This window comes from Drosophila biarmipes, chromosome X (assembly GCF_025231255.1).
Source record: "Drosophila biarmipes strain raj3 chromosome X, RU_DBia_V1.1, whole genome shotgun sequence".
Taxonomy (NCBI): Eukaryota; Metazoa; Arthropoda; class Insecta; order Diptera; family Drosophilidae; genus Drosophila; species Drosophila biarmipes.
In genome coordinates this window covers 18,098,014-18,123,215 of record NC_066611.1, presented here as the reverse complement: position 1 = coordinate 18,123,215, position 25,202 = coordinate 18,098,014, and the positions used below count along the sequence as shown (strand labels likewise).

At 41.0% G+C, this 25,202-nt stretch overlaps 1 protein-coding gene across 34 annotated transcripts in view; it reads right to left on the bottom strand.

Moving 5' to 3' along the window:
- LOC108023354 (disks large 1 tumor suppressor protein) overlaps nucleotides 1–25,202 on the bottom strand; it is a 44,357-nt gene that overhangs the window by 9,626 nt on the left and 9,529 nt on the right. For 8 of the 34 annotated variants that reach the window (XM_017092710.3, XM_050884756.1, XM_050884754.1 and 5 more), the window contains 11 exons: nucleotides 20,027–20,151; nucleotides 18,791–18,955; nucleotides 12,308–12,460; nucleotides 5,966–5,989; nucleotides 4,540–5,091; nucleotides 3,813–4,467; nucleotides 2,163–2,250; nucleotides 1,887–2,100; nucleotides 1,410–1,823; nucleotides 1,018–1,120; nucleotides 1–75 (listed from right to left, as the gene is read on the bottom strand). In XM_017092710.3, the coding sequence (XP_016948199.1) occupies nucleotides 1–75; nucleotides 1,018–1,120; nucleotides 1,410–1,823; nucleotides 1,887–2,100; nucleotides 2,163–2,250; nucleotides 3,813–4,467; nucleotides 4,540–5,091; nucleotides 5,966–5,989; nucleotides 12,308–12,460; nucleotides 18,791–18,955; nucleotides 20,027–20,151 (2,568 nt within the window). Of the gene's footprint in view, nucleotides 76–1,017; nucleotides 1,121–1,409; nucleotides 1,824–1,886; nucleotides 2,101–2,162; nucleotides 2,251–3,812; nucleotides 4,468–4,539; nucleotides 5,092–5,965; nucleotides 5,990–9,921; nucleotides 10,731–11,103; nucleotides 12,217–12,307; nucleotides 12,461–13,084; nucleotides 13,416–18,790; nucleotides 18,956–20,026; nucleotides 20,152–25,202 lie in introns of those variants that run through there. The other 26 variants (XM_017092703.3, XM_017092706.3, XM_017092708.3 and 23 more) reach the window with 19 other exon arrangements.

The following is a 25,202-nucleotide window of genomic DNA, read 5'->3' as shown; positions in this document are numbered from 1 at the left end:
GTTGCGGTTCATTCGCCTGATTGTTGTTGACATTATTGATGTCAATTTCGCTGGTGCTGCTCACAACTCCATTGGCTAAACACATAGTTTACAGTTCGGGAACGGATCGGTTTGGATCGGGGCACACACAAGATAGTACAACATCCAAGCACATCGAATGGGACGGGAAATGTGTGGTAGTTTGTGTGATGTTTCAGTGTGGTTGATTCGTCGGTTCATCGATGGATTCGTAAAATGAGTGTTTGGACGTCACGGGTTTCGGTGGGGAAAATATATGGAAATAAACAGAAATGTAAATCATATAAAATGCATAACAAAACATGAAAAAAAAGGGACGGAGCAATGGGTAAAACATCTCAACCAGAAACATTAAACAAAACATTTATCTAATTTATTTTCAACAAATGAAAAACATCAACTCAGAACAGGATAAATAATACAAAAAAATGGGACATGAATAACTTTAAGCTTCTGATGACTATTCTTTACAAATATGTGATGTATGCAACATTAATTGCATCCTTTCATGCCCATAAATAACAGTGGTCTTAAAAAAAAGCAATCTATGATATTTAAGCACACTTAAAAAACGTAAGAACATCTTAACACGGCATGAAAGGCTTAACTAAGAACAATCACCATTGCTGTAAACGAAACAGGACCGGGACGTTGAGAATGAGGTTTTGTGCAAATTTTGGTGCTCTTCACGAAAGATGTGTGTCACAACATATCTATCTTCTTATCCTAGTCAAAACAGGCACACACTCAAGTCATCAAACCCCGCCCTAAAGCACACACGCTCATCCATCCAGCCAGATATTCAGTAGAGAAAGCGACAGAGTGAAAGTCTTGGAGCCTTAAGCCTAGGACTAAACCAAAAACGCCTTGAACTTGAGTTGCTTCTTGATGTTCTCCAATTATTGGCCTTCTCCGGTGAAAGAGCAAACGATCGAGATCAAGATCGAGAGGCTGTGACAAAGTCGGGCGGCTGGCTTCCCTTGGACTTGGTCTACTTACGCTCTTGGTCGCTGCCATCTTCATTCTTCTCATCGCGACTCTTCATAAACGGAAATTTGCGCGAGAATGTGAAATTCTTTTTCTTTCGATCCAATGTCGATTGCTGCAAGAAGAGAAAAATCAGGGATAAGTAAGGGTCTTTAAAAGTTACAAGAATCAAGTAATGCAAAAACGTTATTATATCAATCTCCTACACCTTTACTGGCAAACATTTATAACAGTTACCTAAAATGCACAGGAAAATATAGTTAAATACAAATACTTTAATATTATAAAAGGCATACTGAACTCTAGAAATGGCTTAAAACTTTACAACAAGAACGATTTAAAGTTACTCAAGGTTGTTGATCAAAATCCTATAAGCTTTCCCGGGCTGTATAAAGCCCACTCACCTTATCCAGATTATTATTAGCTGCCGCATGACCCTGGAACTTGACGCTGCGATCCCGAGCCCGCATCTTCCGCTCCCAGCGCCGCTTCGACGGCACAATGCCGATCTGCTCGTCCTCGTTGTCGCCGAGGACGCGTCGTGCCTGCCACCACTCGTCGTCGGAGGCATTGGTCACGTGCAGGATGTCGCCGTGCTTGAAGGGCAATCCTCGCGAGGGCAGGCCATCGTCCCGGTTGGGATCGTAGTCGAACAGGGCGCGCACATACAGCGATCGCTTCTGCGTGGTGCGCAGCAGTGTGCCCGATCCGCCGGCGCCGAGGGCGGCCTGCTGTTTCAGCTCCTGGATGCGCGCCTCGAACCGATTGTACTCCTCCGGGCGGTACTGCGCCAGTAGGGTCACCACGCCGCCAGAAGTCTGAAGGAGAGATAGCAGATCAATTTATTTAAATTCTATGTGGAATATCCTGTGGACTCTCACCTTGAGCGCCTGGGCCGCCTCCTCGTGGGTGGCATGCGTGAGGTTGACATTGTTCACGCTGAGCAGCTGGTCGCCGCGCTTCAGCTCGGAGCCCAGATCGGCAGGACCGCCGGCCAGGATGAAGGACACGTAGATGCCCTGGCCATCCTCGCCGCCAACGATGTTGAAGCCCAGGCCCTGGGGTCCCTTCTGGATGGTGATGGTGCGCGGTTCTCTGTGTGGGGAAACAAGGCCTTATAACAACCAAATTACTAGAGAAGGGACCCAGACACTCACCTGGTTATGTCTTCGGTGCTGACTGCGCGCGGAGTTCCTGGCGGAACGGCGGCCAGGACGTTGGTGGAGGCATATCGCGAGCCGGGCTCTAGGTTGTTATCAGAAATTTGTGATTTTGGTTTAGGTTTATCGTGGGTTTTTTGGTTTTTGTTTTGTTTTGTTGCACATTGAATGGGAATAATTATTGAGACATGACAGAGATAGACAGATAGATAAGAACGAGATAGAGAGACAGAGAGAGATAGAGATAGAGATATAGAGCGGTTAATAATGCTTTGAGAAGTACAATGATCTCTTGCGGATTCAGCGCCTCCAGAGAAGTCCCAGACAGAGCGAGAGACAGAGACAGACAAACGCAAAAGGGACAGAGACAGCAGGCAGCGCCGAGAAAGAGAAAGAAACTGGTTAACGAAAAAAGACTGCGACAATAACTGAGGCCGAACGGAAACGGAAACCGAAACGGAAGACAACAGAACGGAAACTGAAGATTGCACTTGCTTTTCGCCCCCCACAGCACAAACACACACTATACACACAGGCATACACGATCCCAGGCACACCAATAACGCTTATTAACATTGTTAACACCTTAATATACAGCACAACAAGTCAACAGAGATCTTGGGGGGAGGGGCGATCAGTTATGGAGGTCTGATCTGAGAACACAACTCTAGAACAGGCACAAATCTAGTGGGCGGGTAGCTCAAATCAACACAGAATGGCGGTGAGGAGACTACAGGGGAGGCGGGAGCAGCTTCCAGCGTGTGAAAATGAGGGCGATCCCTTCTAGGGCCTCAAGTTAGTTGGCACAGCAGCAAGAGCAATAGGTAGGATCACAGTTTGCGGGAAAAGTTGGGAAGATTTGGAGGGAATACATGTTTGGAGGGATAAAAGTAAGGCGTTAGACCCCGTGAAACCCATCTTGAGTGCCTTTATTCGAAAGAATCTTACAAAAGCACTCAAGCAGGCCAAAAAGAATATAATAAAAACAGTACTGATGAAGGATTCAATGGGAAAATAAATACATAACTCAAATTATTAAGTATTGGAGCTAATATTTGCGTTAGACCTCCTAAACCTTTCTTCAGTGGCTTTACTATACAAAAATCTTCTAAACGCACTTTAAAAAGATCAAAAATATTTATACACGCAAAATGATTTTAATAATACAAACAATACCAATGAAGAACTCAATTTCTAATTTAAAAACAAAATTATAGTAAGTGAAATAGCTCTTCAAATGATAAAACTCTCGGTTTTTCAGGGGTGACACAGAATTCGGGCGAAATAGAGATTGATTCACAGCAGGATTTAAAAGAAAATAAAAATGAATCAAGTTATGAAAGCAGGAAAGTATTGTTAAAGTAAATAGAAGGAAACAAATAGTACAACTATGGATTACAGGAAACAAAGGTATAATATGGAAGTTCAAATAAAAATAGTGATAGGGAAATCACAAATGTTTATTAAAATGTTATAGAAGAGAAATGAAGGAAACAAAGAACGATGATGGCGACCCAGTGCAAGCGCATTTATTCGAGGAGATCGCAGGACCTCCGATAAACACCCTCGACCGGGTCACCGATGAGCATATATACATATTAATTACAACAGAAGAGCGGTTAAATAATAAACAAATCAATCGCTTACGGCGCGGCTGGGGTGATTGGGATCGGTTGTTGGTTTGAATGGATTCGACAGGCAGGGCGGGCATGGAAGCATTGTTATAGAAGGAGGCGGGTGGAGTTGCTGCTGCTGCTGCTGCTGGTGTTGCAGCCGCAACTGCAACGTTTGCCGTCGTGCTGCTGCTACTGTTGATGTTGTTGTTGATGCTATTGCTGTTGCTGTTGCTGATGTTATTGCTGTTGCTATTGCTAATGCTGTTAGCGCCTAGCGATGGCGGCAACTTGCTGCTACTGTTGGTGGCTGTGGCTGTGGCTGTGACTGTGGTGACTGTGGTGTTGCTTGCAATGACTGACGCAGTGGCAGATGCTGCTGCTGCTTGTGGTGTTGGTGGTGAATCGACAACCGTGTGTCCCACACTGTTTAGCGCACCTGTCGACTGCGAGTTGACCATCGGCGTCGGATGCTGCTGCTGATGGACCTGACTCTGGCTCTGGCTGGTGGCCAGCTGCGACTGCGACTGCGACAACTGCTGGCCGGCCGAGAGTCCTCCACCGCCGCCGCCGGACGCACTGGTGGTCAGGTGCTGCGTCTTCCCAATGATCAGCGTCACCTTGTCGGTGATCGACTTCAGCGTGGCCACCGCCAGTTCGTGCGTTACGTTCTCCAGGTTCTTTTCGCTCTGTCGGGGATTTAAGTCAAGAAATTCAAGTTAGATAAGGGTATACAGCCGCAATATTATGACTTCACCCACCCCGTTGGTGCGCACTGCAATCAGCTTGTCCCCGATGGACAGACGCCCGTCCACCTGCGCCGCCCCGCCGTCCATCAGCTTGGTCACATAGATGCCATTGTCGCCGGGGATGTGCTGGTTGCCAATGCCGCCGGCTATGGAGAAGCCCAATCCCTTGCCGCCCTTGACCAGATCGATTTCCATGACCTTCGGCCCACCGGCCGCACTGTCCCGGGCATCTCCAGCCGCCGATCCGGCGGCCGGGGTGGTGGCCGTGCCACGTTTTCGCTTCACATGCAGCTTGACCACATTGCCGGCCTTCTTGAGGGCATCCACGGCGGAGGCATGTGGCACATCCACCACGGACACATCGTTCACCGACACAATGATGTCGTTGATGCTCAGCCGTCCATCGGCGGCAGCTGCTCCGCCGGAAATGAGCTTGGTGATGTAGATGGAGGTGTCGGTGCCGATGTGCGGATTATCCGTGCCGCCGGCAATGGAGAATCCCAATCCGGAGTTGCCGCGCTCCAGCTGTATGTCCTCGTACAACCAGCTGTCATCGCCATTCACCTGGAGAGGATGGGAGATCATTAGTGGGGTCCATAAGGGGTTTTCAAATGATCACACAAAGGCCACAACGTTGTATTCAGTGTTAAATGAAGTGAAGAATGTAATGAATGGTGTATTAAAGTGTAAAATGGGTCCACAGGTGGATAAGATGAGTTTTCATTAGAAACTAAATAGAACATATAATAATTTCATAACATTTTAAAATGTTTTTTCCAATTACAATCTTAAATATGTGAGTTTTTTAAGATTATGTATGTATATCTTGATGGATATCGTACAAATGGTGCGTTTTTAGTTGATTTTTATAGAGTTACTTTGCTTATAAATGCCCTAGCCAAAACAAATACATTTTTCAGCGCTTTGGCTGTGAGAAATGTCTCAAATTCCGTGCTGACGCATATTCCTACAATCTATTATACATTTTGAATGAGATGCAGTATGTGACCTTCACGGCTTTTCAGTGATTTATGACGTCATAGCATGGATAACTCAGTTAGGCAGCGAATACATAAAACAACATGAACAAGACGAACACACGACGATCACTCAGGCGATGCAAATGCAGTTAAAACGAAGACAAACAACGTTGATTTTCAGACTGTTTCCATTCTCGATATTGACCACATTTAGGGGAAAAGTATTATAATAATACGATGGCAAAAAGATCGTAAGATACAGAATTCAGGGCCATTTTTAAGTTGAAGAACTTGCAATATTATAAGAAAAAGTCAAGTAAATTACTAGATTTATCATAAAATGGGTTGCCTTAACACATTTCCTGGAAAATATGTAGACACCTCTCCCTAAAAATATCGAAAATGGCAACAGTTTGGATTACAATCTTTTCGGTTTCCGGTTCCATCCGGAGGCTTACCTTTCCCGACGACGCCTTATGGAGCTGGAGGAGAAGGTGATGAAAGTGAAAGAGGAAGGTTTAGAGAGGATCGGCTGCAGTCAGAGTGGTTCGGTGACTAATAAATACTTATATTAACCCTCCAAAGCCCCCGTGCCGGCGGGGGAAATCGTGTCAATGGCGGCTCTTGAAATATCTTGAGTTATCTGGGCCGTAGCCAAAACTCTCGTTGCAATTAGCAGGCGACCAAAAAATGGAAAAACCAACAACAGTGCGCTAAAAATGGCAACAAAAACACGGGCTTGCACAACTCAGGGCGGTCGCGGTGGGTTAAGCGGCTGAGGGGGTGGCGTCGTTGAACGAGTTCAATTGATTAGCAGGCCAGTGTAAATGAATTCATCGAGCGCCGACGACAGCAGCATTAGCCCCAAGAAAGTGTGTGTGAGTGCAAAAGTGGGCGTTGCTCTGCGCCGGCTTAACCCCCCACAGCCCCCATTTACATACATCGGCCGCTCCAGTCTAGCGAAAAATTGCCAATTAACCCTGGGAGTGGGTCAAGTCGCGTATACGCCTGGGGAGCTTAAGTAGGCGGGCTAAAAATATTAATATGCTCTGTGGGTTAATCGCCGGAGGATACTCGGCGCTGCGAGTACAGTGGGGAGTGGCTAAGTGCGGTTTCTTGGGCTAAAGGATCATTTTCGGAAGTGTCTTTGGTAGCTTAGCACAGAAGCAATCTATAGTTTTGCTATTAAATGTGCTATTATATCAACAAAAATATAATATATATACATATGAGTAATAACCAATAATAACTATTATACTTTTATTATTAAAATATTTTAGATATATATTGTATTGCATGGTAGATTTACTTTAAATTCTTTGAAACATTTTATAAAATATTTGTATTTTTATTTTATCATTGAATCCCATTCGTAACTCGACCTAGTCTTAGTGAAATCCGCGAGACAACAAAACTTAATAAACACTTTTTCCATTGCCATAATTACAAGTGGGACGTGTTACAGCCACGAGAAGCCATTAGCCAGCCCCCACTGTACAGGGCACTTAGGCTAACAGGTTCGTGCCGCTGCTGCTTCCGCTGACACATCTGGCTACACTCTTTCCAGCCCGAAAAGAATTATAAAAGCCAGAAAAATTACATCATAAAGTTAACAATCGGAACTCGCTTAATAGGAGCGGGCGTGTTCTTGGGGCGGCCAAGGGGGGCTGCAAATGCGGCGGGACAAGCACAAGACTTTGGGCCAACTAAGCCCCCAGCAAAAGGCGAAACCACAACAACAGCACGCCATATTAACGGGGCCAACGAGCTACAATTGGTTTTTTCAGCCTCATTTTTGCCGTTTGTGGTTCTGGCCTTTGTTTTCGTAGACTTGCACACCCTTGAAATTAGTGGCTGACACTAGAGCCAAAGCTGGAAGCCACATCATATCGCACACAGGGCGCTTATCTTATCTATGATAAACATATGCTTGGGGGCCACCGGCACACTGGAAGTGCGGAAAACCCAGCCGCAGACGATAAAATTCTTGAGCTTTTCCGCAAGAAACTCGGCATTCCAATGTGCAAAGTTATAGAGATGCCCATGGGTCACCCCTCGAGAGACCTCAGATCCAGTGAGTCATTGAACGACACTCTGCTCCAAGTACTTATTGGATTATGCAAGCGAGGAAATGCAACTTAATACGCCCTGCACTAGTAGTGAACTGCAAGCAATGGCTGCCCCGGCAGATACAAAGTATCGCAGATACACATGACTTTGTGTAACCAGCTTTTCTGGAACTCAAGATTCCTATTTGCAGCTACAAAATACATAGTCCCCCAAATATATAGCTACAAAATGGTATTCTTTTTGGCCAGCAGGGGAACAAGATCACAAAGACTGTGAGGACAAAGCAACCAATTGTCCAAGATACACAAATGCGACCTGACTCATGGGTGAATTGCTCGAGATATTGCCCCAAAAACACTAAGATTATAGTGATAGTCTACACAAGGATTACCGAGATTCCCCCAACATAAACCAGGCGCACCCCTGATTACCCATTTAAATGACTTATTAACAAATCCAAAGCCGAACAGGGCCAGTGGGAAATTGGAATGCGTCAAGCTGCGTTGCACTTCATTGACCAAATCGAATATAGAAATGCTGGCAAAGTGCCCGGGGCTTACTAGATGAGATCGGACGTTCGGCGGACGGACGTGACGGTGATCGTGGTCGAGACACCTGCGAGAAACGCCGCCGAAACGGAAACCCAAGCCATATTCCATATTCTATATTGCGCCCCCCGAGGGGTGGGAGGCGCTGAAATTATGGTTCGATATGTACACTTGTCCTTCGGGTTCATTCATCGCTGCCAGTGTCGACGACGCGTGATTTGTTTTCAAGTTTTCACGAAAAATGGAATGATCTACAAAGTTAAGAGCCTTGGCTTTACAGTGAGTACTGGGGGTTGTGAACCCGTTTGATTATTGTTCTTGGTCAAAATATACTAGTATTTCGAAGAGTTACTTTTCCTTCCTATACCATATATAGAACGAAAAACGAACCTATTTAAAAATCATAATTTAAAGATCCATATAAAATATTATTGGTCAAAATATACTATTAAATTTAAAGAGTTACTGTATTTTTAAGTGATTTTGTGGTACTTTTAATATCAACATAATATATTTTGGTCAAAAGATACTAGTTTTTAATAATACCATTGATATTAAGATATTTTTAGGATCAATAAAATATATTTAGGTCAAAAGAAGATATTTGTTTAAAGAATGACATTACTTTTAAGTGATTTTAAGATAACACTCCATAAATGACATTACTTTAAAGTGATTTTATGATAACATTCCATACCAAATGATATAAAAAAACGTTACATATTAAACTGATACTAAAAAGGAACATATTTAAAAAAAAAGTTAAATCTTCTTCTACATTATTGAGACATATTTATAAAATATATATCTACCACTCCCAATACTCCATAGCCAGTGTTCACTGTAAATTCCTTTGTTTTGTGGGTGGCAAGCGGACTCGAAAATAAACTATTTCTGGCAAAAAGCGAGCGAGAGGCAAGATCGGATTGGGCACAACAACAAGTGCAGTGGCTACGCCTGCGCTGAATATTAAGGGCACCAGCAGCAACAACAATCCGGCAGTAGAAGAGAGCAGCAACAAAGAAGAACCGTTGGCCGAGGCATTAGAAAGAGACGGGTCTTTCTATTCTACTTTTTTCGCTGCGAACGCAACGCAAAGACGCTAAAACGATGACAACGCACCCACTTGTGCGAGTGTGAGTGTGCGCACAGTCAAGGGCAAAAGCTTAGGCACGCTGTCTTTTTAAACATCAATAAAAAAATATTTAAAAATTGTTTTAAATACATTCTTTCGGAATGAATCATGAAATTAACCAATAGGAAGTTTGAATTTGATTTAACAAAATATATATGGCAAATATAGCTTATGTCCCTGCCATAGATCATATAAAGAAATTATTTCCTCAGAACACAAACACATTGCACATTTCGGGGTCAACCTGTTCGATTAAATTTGCCAAAATACGCAAATCAGAACACCCACTTCAAGAGGTAAACAAACCCCAAGGTGTAAACAAATAGTAAAACGCTTAGCTAGGGCGTAAATAAACAGACTTTTGATGACTCTGGCCGGGCACTTGGAATCGAATGGAACCCACTTAGGCGGAAGTAATTAAAGTAACTTCGGCATTACAATGCTGCCCGCAGCTGTGCGCACACTTGTATATGGCTTTTTTGAATCGAGGAAAATCGGCTAGCTTTCAGTCTGCGAATTCGATTTAAAAATAAACCATGGAATCATCGCACACACTATACCACTATATAGAGCGCAGATGCCCAGCCTTTCCACGTCCCATTTGGGGTGGCCAATGGCCATGTAGAGCTAATGGATGGTGGGATAGTAGTCCGATTTTTACCGAATCCAGGTTGAAGAGCGACGAGACCTTCTTGATGAATCCGCCGCCACTGCCGCCGCCGTCGCGCTTCTTTTTCCTGGTCGTCATCCTGGCCGCGGCTCCTGTTCAATTGCTTTTCTACGCGAGTACCAACTATTCCCGTGGGCAGTTCAAGGGTTAAAGAGTTCCAGCCGCACACGAACACACACCAACACACACGGACAAAAGCCGGCGCTGCTGCTGCTGCTGCTTCTTCTTCTTCTTGCCCGCTTCGTTCGTTACTAGTGTATTGTGTTTTTTCAGTTGCCGCCCGTGTGATTATCCAACTCTTTGCACTAGATAAACAAAAATGCACACATTTCGAACGCAGCGGTTAGCCTTAGTACATAGCTGGCGTATTTAAATCGCACGCACGGGCGTGTTGTTTGTGTTTTAGCGATCGGGGAAATGAAAAGAGGCCGCCGAAACAACAAACACAACACGGCTGGGAAAAAAAACACACTGTGCGAGAGAGGGAGAGCGAACTTTTTTCGGTATACTTTGCTGGCACTTCTCCCCCTCCGTTCCGATCGATAGGCCGCCTATCGGTATCGCTCGCGCTGGCAATGCTCGCTCCCCTTCCCACACTCCAGTGCTCTCTGCTGCCGCCGACGGCGATGCCAGTGACTCATGAACAAGGCACGCAAATTGATATACTTGTGTTCACATTTCCGTTGCACGAAACCAAACAAACAAACAACAAAAAAATGATTAAACCGAACGCGACGAAAACAACACACCCAAACTAATCGATTTTTGCAGCTCGATGGCGGAGCTATCGATGGGCGACAGTGCGGCCGTTCAGTGATCTTCAATCGATGCCAGAAAATACTGGGACCCAAATGCCCGTTTGAATATACCAGATAGTAAGGGTATTCCTACACTTTATAGCAAACTTTTCATATATTACAAAATAGGTTCCGCATTCTTATGAGTGGTTTTTCAAAAATAATAATACAAATCAATACAAACCATAAGTCATCAAAGCAATAAAAACAAACAAACATGTCAGAAAAAAGCGCAAATGTATATATATTTTTAAGGTAATTCACATGGTAGGTTTCTTAAATTAAAATCAAATTTTATTTGGCAACTAAAAGCATTAACATAAAATCATGCATAAAACTTGGGCTTAAATTATAAATAAATCGGATCAAATGTGCGTTTTAAGCACAAATCATGCACCAAAAACTCAGAATAAACATCGTTAGCTTTAATATAAAGGAAATGTGTAACGCCTGTTGGCAATTTTCCCGTTTTCATTTATATTTTCCCTTTGCAGGCCAGGTTAGCTACAACGAGCAACAACAACGCGCGCCGGAAACGGAAATGGGCGACGCTTGGCCCACAAAAGCGAGGAGGCCGAGCGCCTTAACCGCCTTAAGTAAGTAACGATTCGTTAAAAAGGCAGCAAAATGGGGAAAAAGGCGGACAGGTCGAGGGGCGGTATGGCATGGAACAGGCGTGCTCCCAATTACACTGGCTCTACCATTGGCGATTTCAAGTTGTGGGCGTGCGGGCCCTCTACTAGATGAATAATTAAGGCAAAAATGCGGTTGCAGTTGTACTGTTCTACTCAGACAACCGAATCGAACACAAATTCCAGCATATTTGTTGTCTGAATATTGAATATTAGCTGTTCCCTTCATCGATTTGTAACGAAAAACTAGAGCAATGCACCTAGGATATGCACATGGAATGATGCAACCTTGTTCCGATTACTTTCCTGACAAAAATGTATAAAAAAGGAATGCATTAAGCCTTTGCTTTAAAATTATTATTAAAAATAGTTAAAGATTTGAACATAATTCACTCATCTGATCATCTGATAAATCTTCTTTACATACATTGAAAAGCTATCATAATAATTTTTAACCCTAAGCATATGCGTTTTTAACGAATTCCCTGGCAAACCTAATTGATTAATTATGGCTAAAAGCTTCTTAACTTGTTTGTGAAATCGCCAAATTAGGTGAAAATGGGAGCCGCCTTGGGAACTACGAACTAATGAATTCTTTGAGCGGGGGCTAATTACACGGCCTGCTGTTTCCACTTTCCCGGCCAGTTCTTGGGCCGGTTGTTCGGCCCTCGAGCACTTTTCCCGGCCGGAAAATGCGGGGAAAACTAGGAGGACTCGAAAGCGCGCCTTAGCATTTTGGCTGGATTGCCGTTGTTAAGGCGAAGTTGGTAATGGTGTTGCAGTTGGCTTTGATGTTGGTTTTGATGTTGATGGAGGCTCACGAGGACTCGCTTGCGCTGGTGTGCGTGCTGGTGTATCTGTGTGGGTGACTGTGTCTGAGTCTGTGATTTCTGGCATGGGTTTTCAGCTGGGGCCGTTGGCACAAATGATTAAATTGCCAAAACTTACAGTCTGCGACCCGCTCCTCGACTTGGCTGCCAGCGACTGCTGTTGCTGCTGCTGCTGCTGCTGTTGCGGCTGCTGCGGATTCTGCTGTTGCAGCTGCTCGGCCGGCGGCTCCTTGGCGTTTTCCGTGTCCGACTCGATGCGCATGCGCTGGTTCTGCGGAAGAAAGTCGAATGGAAAGCGATCGGGATTAGGATCTTGGGTTTAAATACCGCATATTATATGTCTTTAAGACATCTAAGCCTTGTGGACAGGCATTAGTCCCAGGAAAGAAGTTATAGCCTACTTATCAGCTAAACAAATTTATGAAAATATTTATATTGATAAAATGGTAAAGTTTTCAGTGCTAAAAATATTAAGAAAGTTTAAAAAATTTAAAAAGTTCCTTGAGTGTTTCTTTAATATTTTAGACATTGATAGTTTAAAGTTTAGAAAATATTTATTATTAAACGTTATATTAATGGAATAATAATAATAAATATATTTTCTTTAGCAGCTTATTAACAAACAAGCATAGAACCCAGTAAAACGATAAGTATATCGAATATTATTGTTATCCTTTATCGATGTTTTTGTTCTTTTCTTTCTTCCTTGGCAGAAAATATTCACTGTGCTTGTCCCCCGATAGGAATTTTAACCATTGTTTATACCTATCTGTAGAAAACTTATTATCATACTTTTATAGAAACCATGAGACTGATAAATATTTCGATTGTCGCCTTTAATATCGATGTTATTCTTGTAATCCTTTATCGATGCTTTTGTCGTTCTACCACTTACATTGGCACAACAGCAGGCATATCGCGAAGCGCCCCCGCCCCCTGACTCATCGTCCTTGTCCCGCTCCTTTTCCTTGTCCTTTTTCTGGCGCTCCCTGGACTGATGTTGATCCTGATGATGTTGCTGCTGTTGCTGCTGCTGCTGCGGCGGCGGCGCCGTCAGTTGACGTCGACGTCGACGCATTCGCACCGGCGACCGCGAGCCCACATAATTGGAAAAGCGGCGCCTGGAATGCCGCACTATCGACACCCAGTCAATCATTTCTCACAGTGCAGTGCCTCAGTCTCCCCGCGATTTTAATATTTAAATAAAATAAAGCTCTGGTTTTGTTTCAATCGGTGGGATACACTTGATTTTCAGTTTTTCACTTTGTACGTTTCATTTTATCTTTTCAAATAGAAATATTTAACAAAAAGTATAGAAAAGTTACACGAAAATAGGTTCACAATTCGCTAATAATGTTTACCCTCTTTTTTATAAATAAAAAATGTGCAAATACCACTCAAACCGAATTAACTTCAAGTATTTCTTTGAGTGGTGAGCAAAAGTCGCCACTTGAATACTAAGAAGACAACATCAAGAGCACGATGTGATGACAAATATGCCTTTGAAGAGTTGCGATAGCAACAAGTTGGGTGCAAACAGCCGGAAAAGCGGAAAAGCTGAAACGAATGGGATTGAAATCGGCACGCTCGCCGTCTTTGTTTGTTTTTCACCGGTTACACACACGAAAACAGATGAATATTTGCGCCACTCGCAATGAATACGTGAAATGTATGCCCCGGCTTTTCGGTTGTCACCTAAATGAATAATACGGACAAATATTTAACCGGAATAAACCAATTCCGGTTGGTAAAATACTCGTTTGTCTTGCAATTTCAATGGATCATTAATCACTGCTTTATATTCCGCGGAGCTTGTTTATTTGCCCTTGCATTGAGCGCCATTGATTGGCGAGCACTTGGCCAAAAGCAATATTTACGTTTTCAATTTGGTTATTTATGATTTGATATTGTGATATTTTAAATTACTGGTTATGATCTATTGCGATATTGCGTTTAGACCAGAAGAGTGACCACTGTGTTCATTGTTTTCTCGCCGAGAGTTCGTTTGGCGTCAGCTCTTCGTAGAGTGTGTGCCAAGGCCCCGAAGACCGAGTGTCGAATACTTTTTGTTTACAGTCGGGACGGCGAAACATGTGTTCCCCTGTGCGGATGTTCTAGATTCGAAAGACTCTCGAAATTAGCGGCGGAAAATCGAAAATCCAAACGCTATTTGGCATGAAAGCAGCGCAGGAAAGCCAAACGTTGCGAGCTGCCAAAATAAATAGATTGATATATTGCTCGTCTCGTTTATGCTGATTTTCTTGTTGCTTTGACGATGCTTTCCACTGCCAGACGGCCGTGAATGAAAAACTAGCAGAGAGACAGGGGAAAAGCGGAAAATAGCAGGGAAAGCCAAAGGGCCGAAGAGGTTAAAATATATGCAACACTTTTTCTCTACTTCTTTTATCTTTTTTATCAACACAAAAAAACATTTTCCTCGTCAGAAAGCTCATTTGTAGTTGAATATAGCATTCACTTTTTCATTTTTTATTTTAAAAATAATATTTATAATTTAGTTTTCTTTAAGACAAGAGCCTTCTGCTCCACAAATTGCCAGGAAACTTCCTTCGGAATTCGCCACTAAACCTAAATGTGTCAGCCATATGCTGTGAATTATCACGATTTCCAACAATTAATTAAAGTAATGGCTCAATTACTGCTGTGCAGGTTTAATCACTTTTAATTTGTGCCACCTGGCGGTGGCTTTAATTGGTGAGCGATTGGTGCGGGGCACGTGGGGCGTATACGTAATATTTGGAAGCCTGCCTGTTGTTCATCCGCCCCGTGGTTCACCTGCCACCTTGCAATGCCTCGATGCCTCGAACCTGTCTTGTTTTTCGCCTTGCTCTCGCTGCTGATCTTTTCGTTTATTTTCCTTTTGTCTCCCCACTTGATGTGTACATTCTGTCTTACAAATTATGTAAAATGTTTGTTTTTTGGCGCCAATGCAGATGAGTGATGGACACGCATGTGTCAGAGCCACAGAAAAAAGAGGCAAAAGTAGAAGCCGGTCAACGACTGATAACAACATTAAGGAAGTACAGAAATATGGGACGAAAACACGGTATTACACAGAAAAAAAGCATCTTTGCGTTTGATTTCTAGCTGTTTTTCACATAAAAAACTTTGTAATGTTTTTTAAATGGTCGATGATTTTTATATTTAATATTTTAATACAATATTTGAAGGCTTTGATTCATGAATAAACGATTTTATATACTTTTTCTTAAGTAAAAATGCTCATAGATGTATCTTATAATATTATTTATCAATTCTTTTGTTTGCAATTTGCAATCTTAATAACATTCCTCTTTTAGATATTATTTTGCAAATTATTGTTAAAATATATACGAAAAAACACTTTTACAATATCTCAAATGAAATCTGGTGGCTTTTAAGAATATTTTAGATTATTCCTCATGTATTTATCTATTGAAAACAAACAAAAATCAGGCGAATTGTGGACCACAAGTGTTTATCTGTTGTTGTGGCCCCTGCACGCTTGACGAGGGTTAAACAGCGCACTGTTCACGGGGGGTTAAAGGGCATTCCCCGCACCCACACACCAACACACCCACGCACACCCTACACACATCGAAAGGCAGACAGACACGCGCCGCTATGCAAAATGGTTGTGCGACTCGACGCGTCGACGGCACGACTGTTACTACCGCCTTTGCCGTGCCGTTCGCCGCTGACGCTGCCGCTGCCGCCGTTTTCCTTTGCCATACGGCGTGCGGCACTCAGCCACCCACCCCCCGGAACTACCGCCCAGAAGCACCCGCCAGTCGCCACCCACCGCTCACCGCCCACCACCACCCCCGGTGGCATACCAACCCACACCGGAGCACACCAGTCCGCCAGGTCCATGTCCGTTCGCCAAAAACCGAGAGCGCTCGTGTGTTACCGCCTCTGTCGGCGTCGCTGTCGCCGTCGGCGTCGCTGCCTCGGCCCGGCCAAACAAAAAAAAAATCAACAACAAAAAATAAAACGCTGGCAACAATACACGGAGAGCGACAAAAAATAAGTAATGAGAACCTTGGGCAATCGTTCATTGGTTAGCAACTGATAACAAACATTTGTCCGCCTGCCGGCAGCATCCTTCAAAGCGAAGACAGATTTTAGTCAGAAGTGCAGTGATACCTCACTTTAAGAAAAAAGAAATATCAGATCCACAATGCAAATGAGTCTTTGAATAGATAATTATGGTACTTCCACCTCCACATTTTTCTTTGTAATTGATCACTTTTAATTTAGAAACATAATTTTATTAGTATTTTTAGAATTATTATAAAAAAAAACAAATTTTTATAACCACCTTTCCATTATTTACATTTTTTTTAGAATATTTGAAGACTTTTAGGGAAACATAAAAAATCTTTTACCTCTACATCTCTTTAAGAAGCATTTTAAAAAACTGATTTTTTTAGGATCTCAAGTGTGAAAAAAAATATTAAAGCAAGGTCTTCAAAATGTACTTTATCTATGCGATAAAAATTCTTTTAAAAAACCATTTTTTTCAAATCTTAAGTGAATAAGGGACAGGTTATTTTTACATATTCATTCTAACTACAAAAAAGTATAGACTACTTTTAGGCACCGCAACAAGAGATTTGAAATCTCGGTTTGATAAAAAACCCCAGGACCTGCGGTTCACCAACAGCCAGGACCCACTGTACCCGTCAACAGTTTACCGACCGTCTGCCGCCTATCGTTTACCGTTGGCCGACTTGTGACGTCCCACCGTTCCGCTAGTCCGCAATTTCGCCGTTCCGATGGGCGCGCAACGGTTGCACGATTTCACGATTTCTGAATTTCACGACTCGACGACTTGACGACCCTCCGATTTTTAGTACGCATGTCCCAGGCGACAAACAACAAGGGGCAACAACAAAAAAGTGGGCGCGAAAGGACAACAAACAAAGTAAATTGCCGAGCGGCCTGTGGGCGCGAGCGAGACGGCAGCACTCGGAGAAAGCGAGACGGCACGAGTCGGCGAAAGCGAAAGGTTGGAAATCTGAGCCTTTGTGTCTGCTCCTGCTTTTCTTTTTAATGTGTAGGTATAGTATAGCGCCATCAATCACCTTAGACCGAATGGGAAAAGGTTCGACTATGGACTACCCCGTAATTCATTACATATCTCAATTTTCAGCGTTTTATTAGCTTTATGGTATTCGACCATTAAAAATAATAGGATGATAGGGACTATTTATAAAGAATATATTGAAAAAACCTTAAAAGTGTCGTAGAGGGATATATTCTTCCAGAATTTTTCGGTCTGTACTTGCATTATATTTGAATCGTCAATATTTTTTTTTAATTAAAACATTTTTAAAAATGATTTTTTACCTATATTTGTGGAATAGGAACTCCACATATTTCAAATTATTAAATTTTATATGCAAAAAATGTTTTTTTTTTTTTTAAATACTATTTAATGAGGTTTGGTTAAAAATAGTTAACTGTACGCTAATTTTTTTCACACTTTTAAAGCACTTTTAATTCCCAATTTTTTTAAGTCCTATACAAGTTGTACCTATTTGAAATATAGAAAGAGATGGCTATAATTTTTTTCACTTTACTTTTACTTGCAAAGGGTATTGTTCCGTCGTATACGTTCCTACTAATCCACCCAAGTGCCCCGATTGCCGGCTCAGAGTGGGAATGGGGTACACCGGTCGTCATAGCCACTTAAGCCGCAGCAGTTTTTAAGGGACATCTGGGCGTAAGGACATTCAACCGGCTCTCTCACGGATTGAGCACCACTCCCGCCCATTTCCATCCACTCACCACGTGCTTGGGTCCTGGGACATGTTCGAGAGACTTCAATTAGCCGTGGGCCACCTAATGGCAGTGCTCTCGATTCTTTTTGCACCGACTGCAGGGGCCAAGAGGGGCTCCACTTTAATGGGACGGATATTAACCCATTCATTCGCATAATTAGGATTTTTAGAGCAGTAGCTCGGTTTCAGAAAATGGAACAACTCAATATGACAGTGGTCCCTTTGAGAAACTAAAATTAATAAACTTTTCCCTGCTACCACTTAGTTATAAATTAGGAAAACTAAACTTTGTTTATGGAACTGAACTTTCTACCAATTTGGAAAATAAAAACTTTCGTCAAAGGAGAAATTAGAGGCCTAACTATGTTTAAACAAGATATAATATATATTAATAAAGTGGTACTTTATAATTGTTTTTTTTTTATTTTATTTAAAGGGTGGAGATAGGAAACGGAGCTAATGCTGATTATATTTTATTTTTATATTTTATATTTTCTTATAGAAGGTATTTTTCCTATACCCAATACCGCCATATTAAAATATAACGATTGTCTCAAGATGGTATTATATATTTTTATAGAAGTTATTTTTTCTACACCTAACATCCCCATATTAAAATATAATGAGATCGTCGTAACATTATATTGTATTTTCTTATAGAAGGAACTCCTTCGATACCTTATAAACCCATAAACCCCTAAGTTTTCTAAGGAACCTCGTGGAATGACTGAGTAACCAGAGTAACCAGAGTGGCAATGCCAGATGAGTATAAATATATGCTTATGGTCTTAATGGGATGTATGCAGTGTGTATCTTACCAAGATCTCTTCCAATTCACTCTTAAATGTTCTGCTGAGGGCCTGGGCGCTCACATTGTTTGCGATCTGATTCTGAGTGAGTGCTGATTGGTTGGTTTGATTGGATGAGGCGTCGTTGTTAAACTCATAGGCGCAATTGCGATTTAAATTTGAAGTTTTGATAAACTGTGCGATTTCAGGAATAGTAAGTAGTAGTAGTAGTAGTAGGCGTGGAGTGGAAGAAGAGAAGAACAGATAACAGTATAGAGTAGAGCAGATCGAGTGAGACGAAAACAACGGCGGAAACGGAAGATTTAAACCATTTGAACTTGAAACTAGAATCAATCGTGGGTCCCATACAAATCTCTAGTAACTTCAAAACTAATATAAAGGAAATGCTTGAAAAACAAAAGAAGTTATTGCATACTTTTGGGCACTTTCAAGTTTTTTAAATCTCTAGAATTGCATTGATCTATAAGGAATATAAAAAATTCTTAGAAAAACAGGCAAACAACAGAATATTATAGAATATAACTTTGTGGAAGAGCTAAATATGCATATAGGTATTAACGTAAAGGGAGGAAACATTTCGAATATCCTAATATTGTATCCGGTTCAGAGAAAAGCAGCCAAAAAATGTATGGGACTAAAAAAGATATAATAGATCTATAAATTTTCGAAATGTGATATCAATTAATATAAGGAATAAATCGATCTAGAAAAAAACCTAAAATTAATTTGGAATTCCAAAGGAAACAGATCAGTAGACATTAATCACATTTTAAGTAAGAGAAAATACTTTGTTCTTTGAGATAAACAATCAATACTAGAGTATAGTATAAATAAAAAAATGTTTAAGGGTCTTAGGGGGTTAGATTATACAGAAGGGTGTCTAAGGATCTAGAAATATTATCCCATATTTGAAAATAGGTAGATCGATAAGAGTACACAATAGGGATTGGTTCTAAAGCATAAACAAATGGTTAAGAGCTTATATCTAAGAGAAACTTTTAACGTAAGATAGACAGAAGGAAGATGATCTCTTAACGGATGAGTAAGGTAGAAGCTAAGTAAGTTAGTTGAAATGACACGTAATGATATTGAAACGAAAATCTAAGGTCGTTCTAAACGGGAAGAGACACATTGTCCAATTGGGTAAGGAGTTCATTCACACCTCCCCCTAAGTAACTTTCAATCCAGCACTGGTAACATTCTAGTTCTATGTGGCAAAGTGAAGTCCCCGAGGATCCTACTCACATCGGCTATTTTCACGGCCTGTCCGTCCTTCTCCCATTTGGTTGCAATTTGCAAGGTCTCCGCTGTCTTCTGCTGTATGCTCTTCGAGTCATCCAATAGTGTCAATTCATAGAATTCTTGTATATCTGAAATGGAAAATAATCCGCAATTAATATGGGTGTTTTTGTGAAAGACCTTATAACTAGTTCACAACATATTTTGTTGAATATTTTAGTGAATTAAAATACATAAGCCCATGATAAGTTAACTAAAGATCTTGGCACAGAAAGAAAGAAAAAGTCTTCTAAAATGTATTTATAGATTTTAAGACACTTGACATTTTTGCAAAGAAAACTACATAGAATACAACTATGCAATCTTTACACTTTTATAAATATTTTGGTGTCTTTAAATCAGTACATGTTTATGGTTTATTTTATAAAGAATTCTAGATCTCTTATTATATTGTATTAGCTTCGAAGATATTCAAAACTGGGTTACTTAGTTACATGTTTTAAATCAATAATCCTTTTTAGGTAAATAAAGTTACTTTCAATAAACTCTTAGTACATTGTTATTGGTTAACCTTTTAAGATAGTCGTATTTTAGATGGAATCTTTAAAAAATAATTCTTTTATAAGCAAAATATTAATGCTTTCTTGATAGGTTGTAGAAAATTTCACAAAATAAGCTTCTCTCTCACTCCATTACACTACGCTTTAAATCCTCCTATTTTTTCCATAACTTCAAATATTATTTAAAAGGATTCCTTATTTTATTCCATTGAGACCCATTGATATTGGAATCTTCTGAAATAAAAGTAAATATATTAGGCATTGCTACAGTACAATCAAAATTGAAAACCTTACCTCGGAATAAGCTATTGGTCCCAACTTTTAGAGGAGACCACACAGTTCCTCGGTTTATTTTTTCAGCTGCTGGTACATAATCCTCCTTTATGGATATTTCCGGACTTCTCTCGCCTGCCTACTCAGCGGAAAGGAAAAACCAGCCCAAGCCCCTGAGAGATGAATAATTAATTCCTTCGCACCCGAACGGAGTGGATTTTTGGATTGTGAAAACAAACAGGGAATAAAAGTGACAGTGCGGTTAATAAAGTTGAGCACATTGAGTAACGATAACGAGCCACTGAAGTGCAGTCGGACGAATAAACAAAGGGATCGAAGACTCAGACGGCATTTTGTAGTTAACTTGTAGTGAATGTACACTGGGAGAAATGTGTGGAAAACGTTTAAAATATTCAAACAAAATATTTATTTAAGTGACCCTTTTAAATTATCTTATTATATTGTTATTTTTTTCCTTTAAATTTACTTTACAAATTAAATATAGTATACAATACAAGTTTATATATTCATACAAAAACATGAGCCTTCGAGCCGAAACTTGTGGGTTTTTACTTTATATCACTTTTAATTTTATTTTTGTATATTCTAGGCCAATAGGTTATGCAGATACTAATGCCTTTCCTAACAACCTCTAACCAGTCCTTCATTATTCAACTGGCAGCCTAAAATTCATGAATGATTTCAGCGTGGAACGGGCTTTTATGCCTAATTTATTACAGTGTCATACAGTCATTGAACAGCTTTTCCCAGAGAAGCGGAAATCAGAAACTGTCAGAATGCATCCTAAATGCACACATTTCAATGCAAACTGACGCTGCCACTGGCAGCGGAAGGGGCGGCTTGAATGCGGGGGGCGTGGCAGCACCTATATATGTATGGCATACGTACATGCCCATATGCCGCCTGCCAATATGTTTCGCTTCAACAGCAGTCAAGTGGCCCAAATGGGGGGAAACTAAAATTCAGCTGAAGCTTGGGTCCGAAAAACTGGAAGGAAAATAAAATTGAAACGAAATCCATGGCGCCCATTTAATTTCCTGTGCCCGACAGCCCCCCAAAAGGGGCGGAAAGGGAGGGCAGGAGCATTGAATTCCATGGGGCATTGCTGTGCCACCAATATTGCATGGAGAAGTACGCGCAGTCATTGAAATGTGTGTACATAAAGTACAGCTCCCTCGAAAACTAATGCCTTCCCCGGGGAAATTCGGCAGGCACTTTGAGCGAGCTTATTTAAAATAAGCAATACATCTGCGAGGATCAATAAAACACCACAAACTCAATAAAGAACATATTTAAAAAAAATGAATCATTTTTACAAACATATTTACGGTGTATTAAAGAAATACAATCATTGTTTAAAATTGGGAAAAAGAAGTAGTACAAATATTTACGAATTTATAAAAATAATTTAAAACCCATCTAAAATGTATTACCTAGTAAATGAATTATCTTTTATTATTTATTGAAAAGTTTATTATACCTTATTAGAGTCAATAAAATTTAACAATAGTTTATATTATGATTAAAAGAAAATAAAAAGAGAAATAGTTTTTAAAATCTTGAAGTACCCGCTATCAATTGTTTTTTTGTTTTTCAAAAGACATTTTCTGGTTTTCTTTTCCGAGAGGCTACTGTATGTACAGTACACACAAACATTGGCATTTCGGTGCGTTATGCAATCGATTTGGCCACTTGAACTTAAAATGAGTTATCGGAATGCTTCCTGCCAATGGCTTCATAAGCATTGTTATTCCTCCCCCCATGATTGCCTCTTCAATTTGTGTTCTGCTTTGTTTCCCTCGGTTTTTGTTTTTATTTTTGTTTCGCCAACATTTTTTAGCTTGGCTCAGCTGAATGCCAATGGCGATGGAAAAAAGATGCTAAACTTCAGGTTACGCCAACTCTCGTTTTATCTCGCTGTGGGGAATTCCAGGAAATCGATAAGACCCCTTAAAAGTATCCACATTATATCTGCATATGTACTCAAATGTGTACAGTTGCGGGGAAAATACTAGCGTCGATTTCGATCAGATTTGCATAGGTATTTATTAAAAGTCCTAAAAGCGACAAACAAATTTAAATTAAAAAAAATTATAATATTACTATTTCAGTTAGTAATCGCTTATACACTCTATATTCATGATATATCATTTTTAAAAATAAAGTTAAAACAAAATTTTTTACCAATCAGAAACAATTAAAGTTATCCTTGATTAATTTCCGTACATTGATACTATTATTTTCGCCGCGAGTGTACCTCTCGTGTATGTAAATGTAAGTATGCTGCACATGATTCCAATTCTAGGCCAATTAAATTGGGATTTTGCCCGCACATGGCTCTTCATGACCTTTCACACCCCCACACAGCCCCTGGCGCATCCTTATCTCTATCCTTCGCTTCAACTTGAGTGCCAATTGTTGGGCCCCCATAACACGGAAAGCTGAACTGTGAAAAATAAATATAAAACTTAGATTTCATCAAGGCTTAGGAGAGATCTAAACAACATTACGCATACGCAGTGTTGTCCAGAATTTAATGTTCTCTGTAATTAAACTGAATCATACAGTTGTACGAACAATTAATAATTGTTTCGTGTCATAAGAGCCCAACAGATTCATTGCAAATATTTCCCACAAAAGCGGGTAAGAGATAGGCAGAAAGGGAAAGAGATAGAGAGAGAGAGACAGCAAGGGATTGAAACCCAACCTAAGGTTTAACATTATACCCAAAACACACCCACCCTCACGTGTTTCGTGTGCTATGGGATGCGGCTAATACCTTGTTAATTATTTCACACGCACACACACACCTCAAATTCAGCGAGTGGACCTCGGTAGCTGCCTTGATTCAAGGTTATAAGCTCATTTTCCTTTCATATACATTTTAACAGCAATTAAAGCAAAAATGTATTTGATTACTGAAAACTTTGTTTTAAGAAGAATTCAGAGTTGCATTTCGTTCAAAATGTCTATCAAATGGCGATCGATAACTTATCGATATTTCTAGCTTCAGTCATGTACGATCACGTTTGGTGGCAGTGTGACCATATGGTTGCCTCAATTCGGGTCCACCCAAATGCTTGGCCATATAAAAGCTCCTGTTTTCCAACCTGTCACGTGTTTGGCTTGTTTGCATTCGAGTTTGTGTGTGCTTGTTAGCCGTTTAACATTTCTGACACGCCAGGCGCAGCCACTGAAACTGTAACGGTAGCCGTAGCAGGAGAGGAGGAAGCACCGGCGGGATAGAAAGGAGGAGAAGAATGGGAATGGGAATGCGAATGGAAAGGAGGAGAACGAGAATGAGAAGGAAAAGAGGACTCTGGCGAAACGAAAAGGATTATGCAACTGCCACCGACAGCGGGCAACACATTTTGCACCCAGGGGGCCAATAGAAAGGGACGGGGGGCCGCACAGAGCGAGCGAACGAGACGGGGAGCCAGAACTTTTGCAAATTATACAACAGGCAAACCCCGGTGAACAGACAACTGCAGACCAACCGCCCGTCCCGAAATGGATGGACGTATGGACAGGGAGCGAGACGGGGATACGGATACTAAAAAGAGATGGGCGAGGAAAAATATTCAAAATAGAGCTGCCAAAAGTCCAACACAAGCTAAAAACTCAATCCGTTTAATCTCTTGGGTTCACCAAACATATATTAAATGTATTTTAAGTGTGTATGGATATTATCTATTGGATATATCTACATACTACACAAGTTTTTTGACTGTTATTCTGCATATCTATTTTGAAAAGAAGGCTTTCTTCCAGATACTATTTCAAAGACAATTTGAAATTTAGTAATCGCAAGATATTTTAATATTATAAATACAATAGATATCCCTCAATGGGTGCTACCCAAATTATCGATAACGTTGGGATCTGTAAAATCTTATTAGAAGAGTAGTGAGCTTTTTATCGATTTTTGAAAATAACCAGATTTGGTGAAAAAAAGCTAAATTAGCCGCATTACTGTGGGGACGCCTGCTGTTTCCACTGCTGCGCTGCCTGTGCTATTTGACCCAAATCCTATGCAATATTATCGTTTTACTGTCGCTGCTCTGTTGTTGCTCTTCCCTTTGTTGCTGCTGCCTGTGTTGCTGCTTGTCAAGTGAAAATAATTTCCAGCAAGAGGAACCGAGCCAAAAATCGATAGTCGATAGGCAACTGCACAGATAAGAACTACTTTTCAAGGATCTTTCCGGCTCATCAAACACTTGCTAACAATCTTGGCCTGCAAGTTGGCAACTTTGTTTGAGTTTAAAGTTTTGAAATCAATACGACGATGATGAGCTTGGTTAACGCGCCTTTTATATTGTACTTGGGTG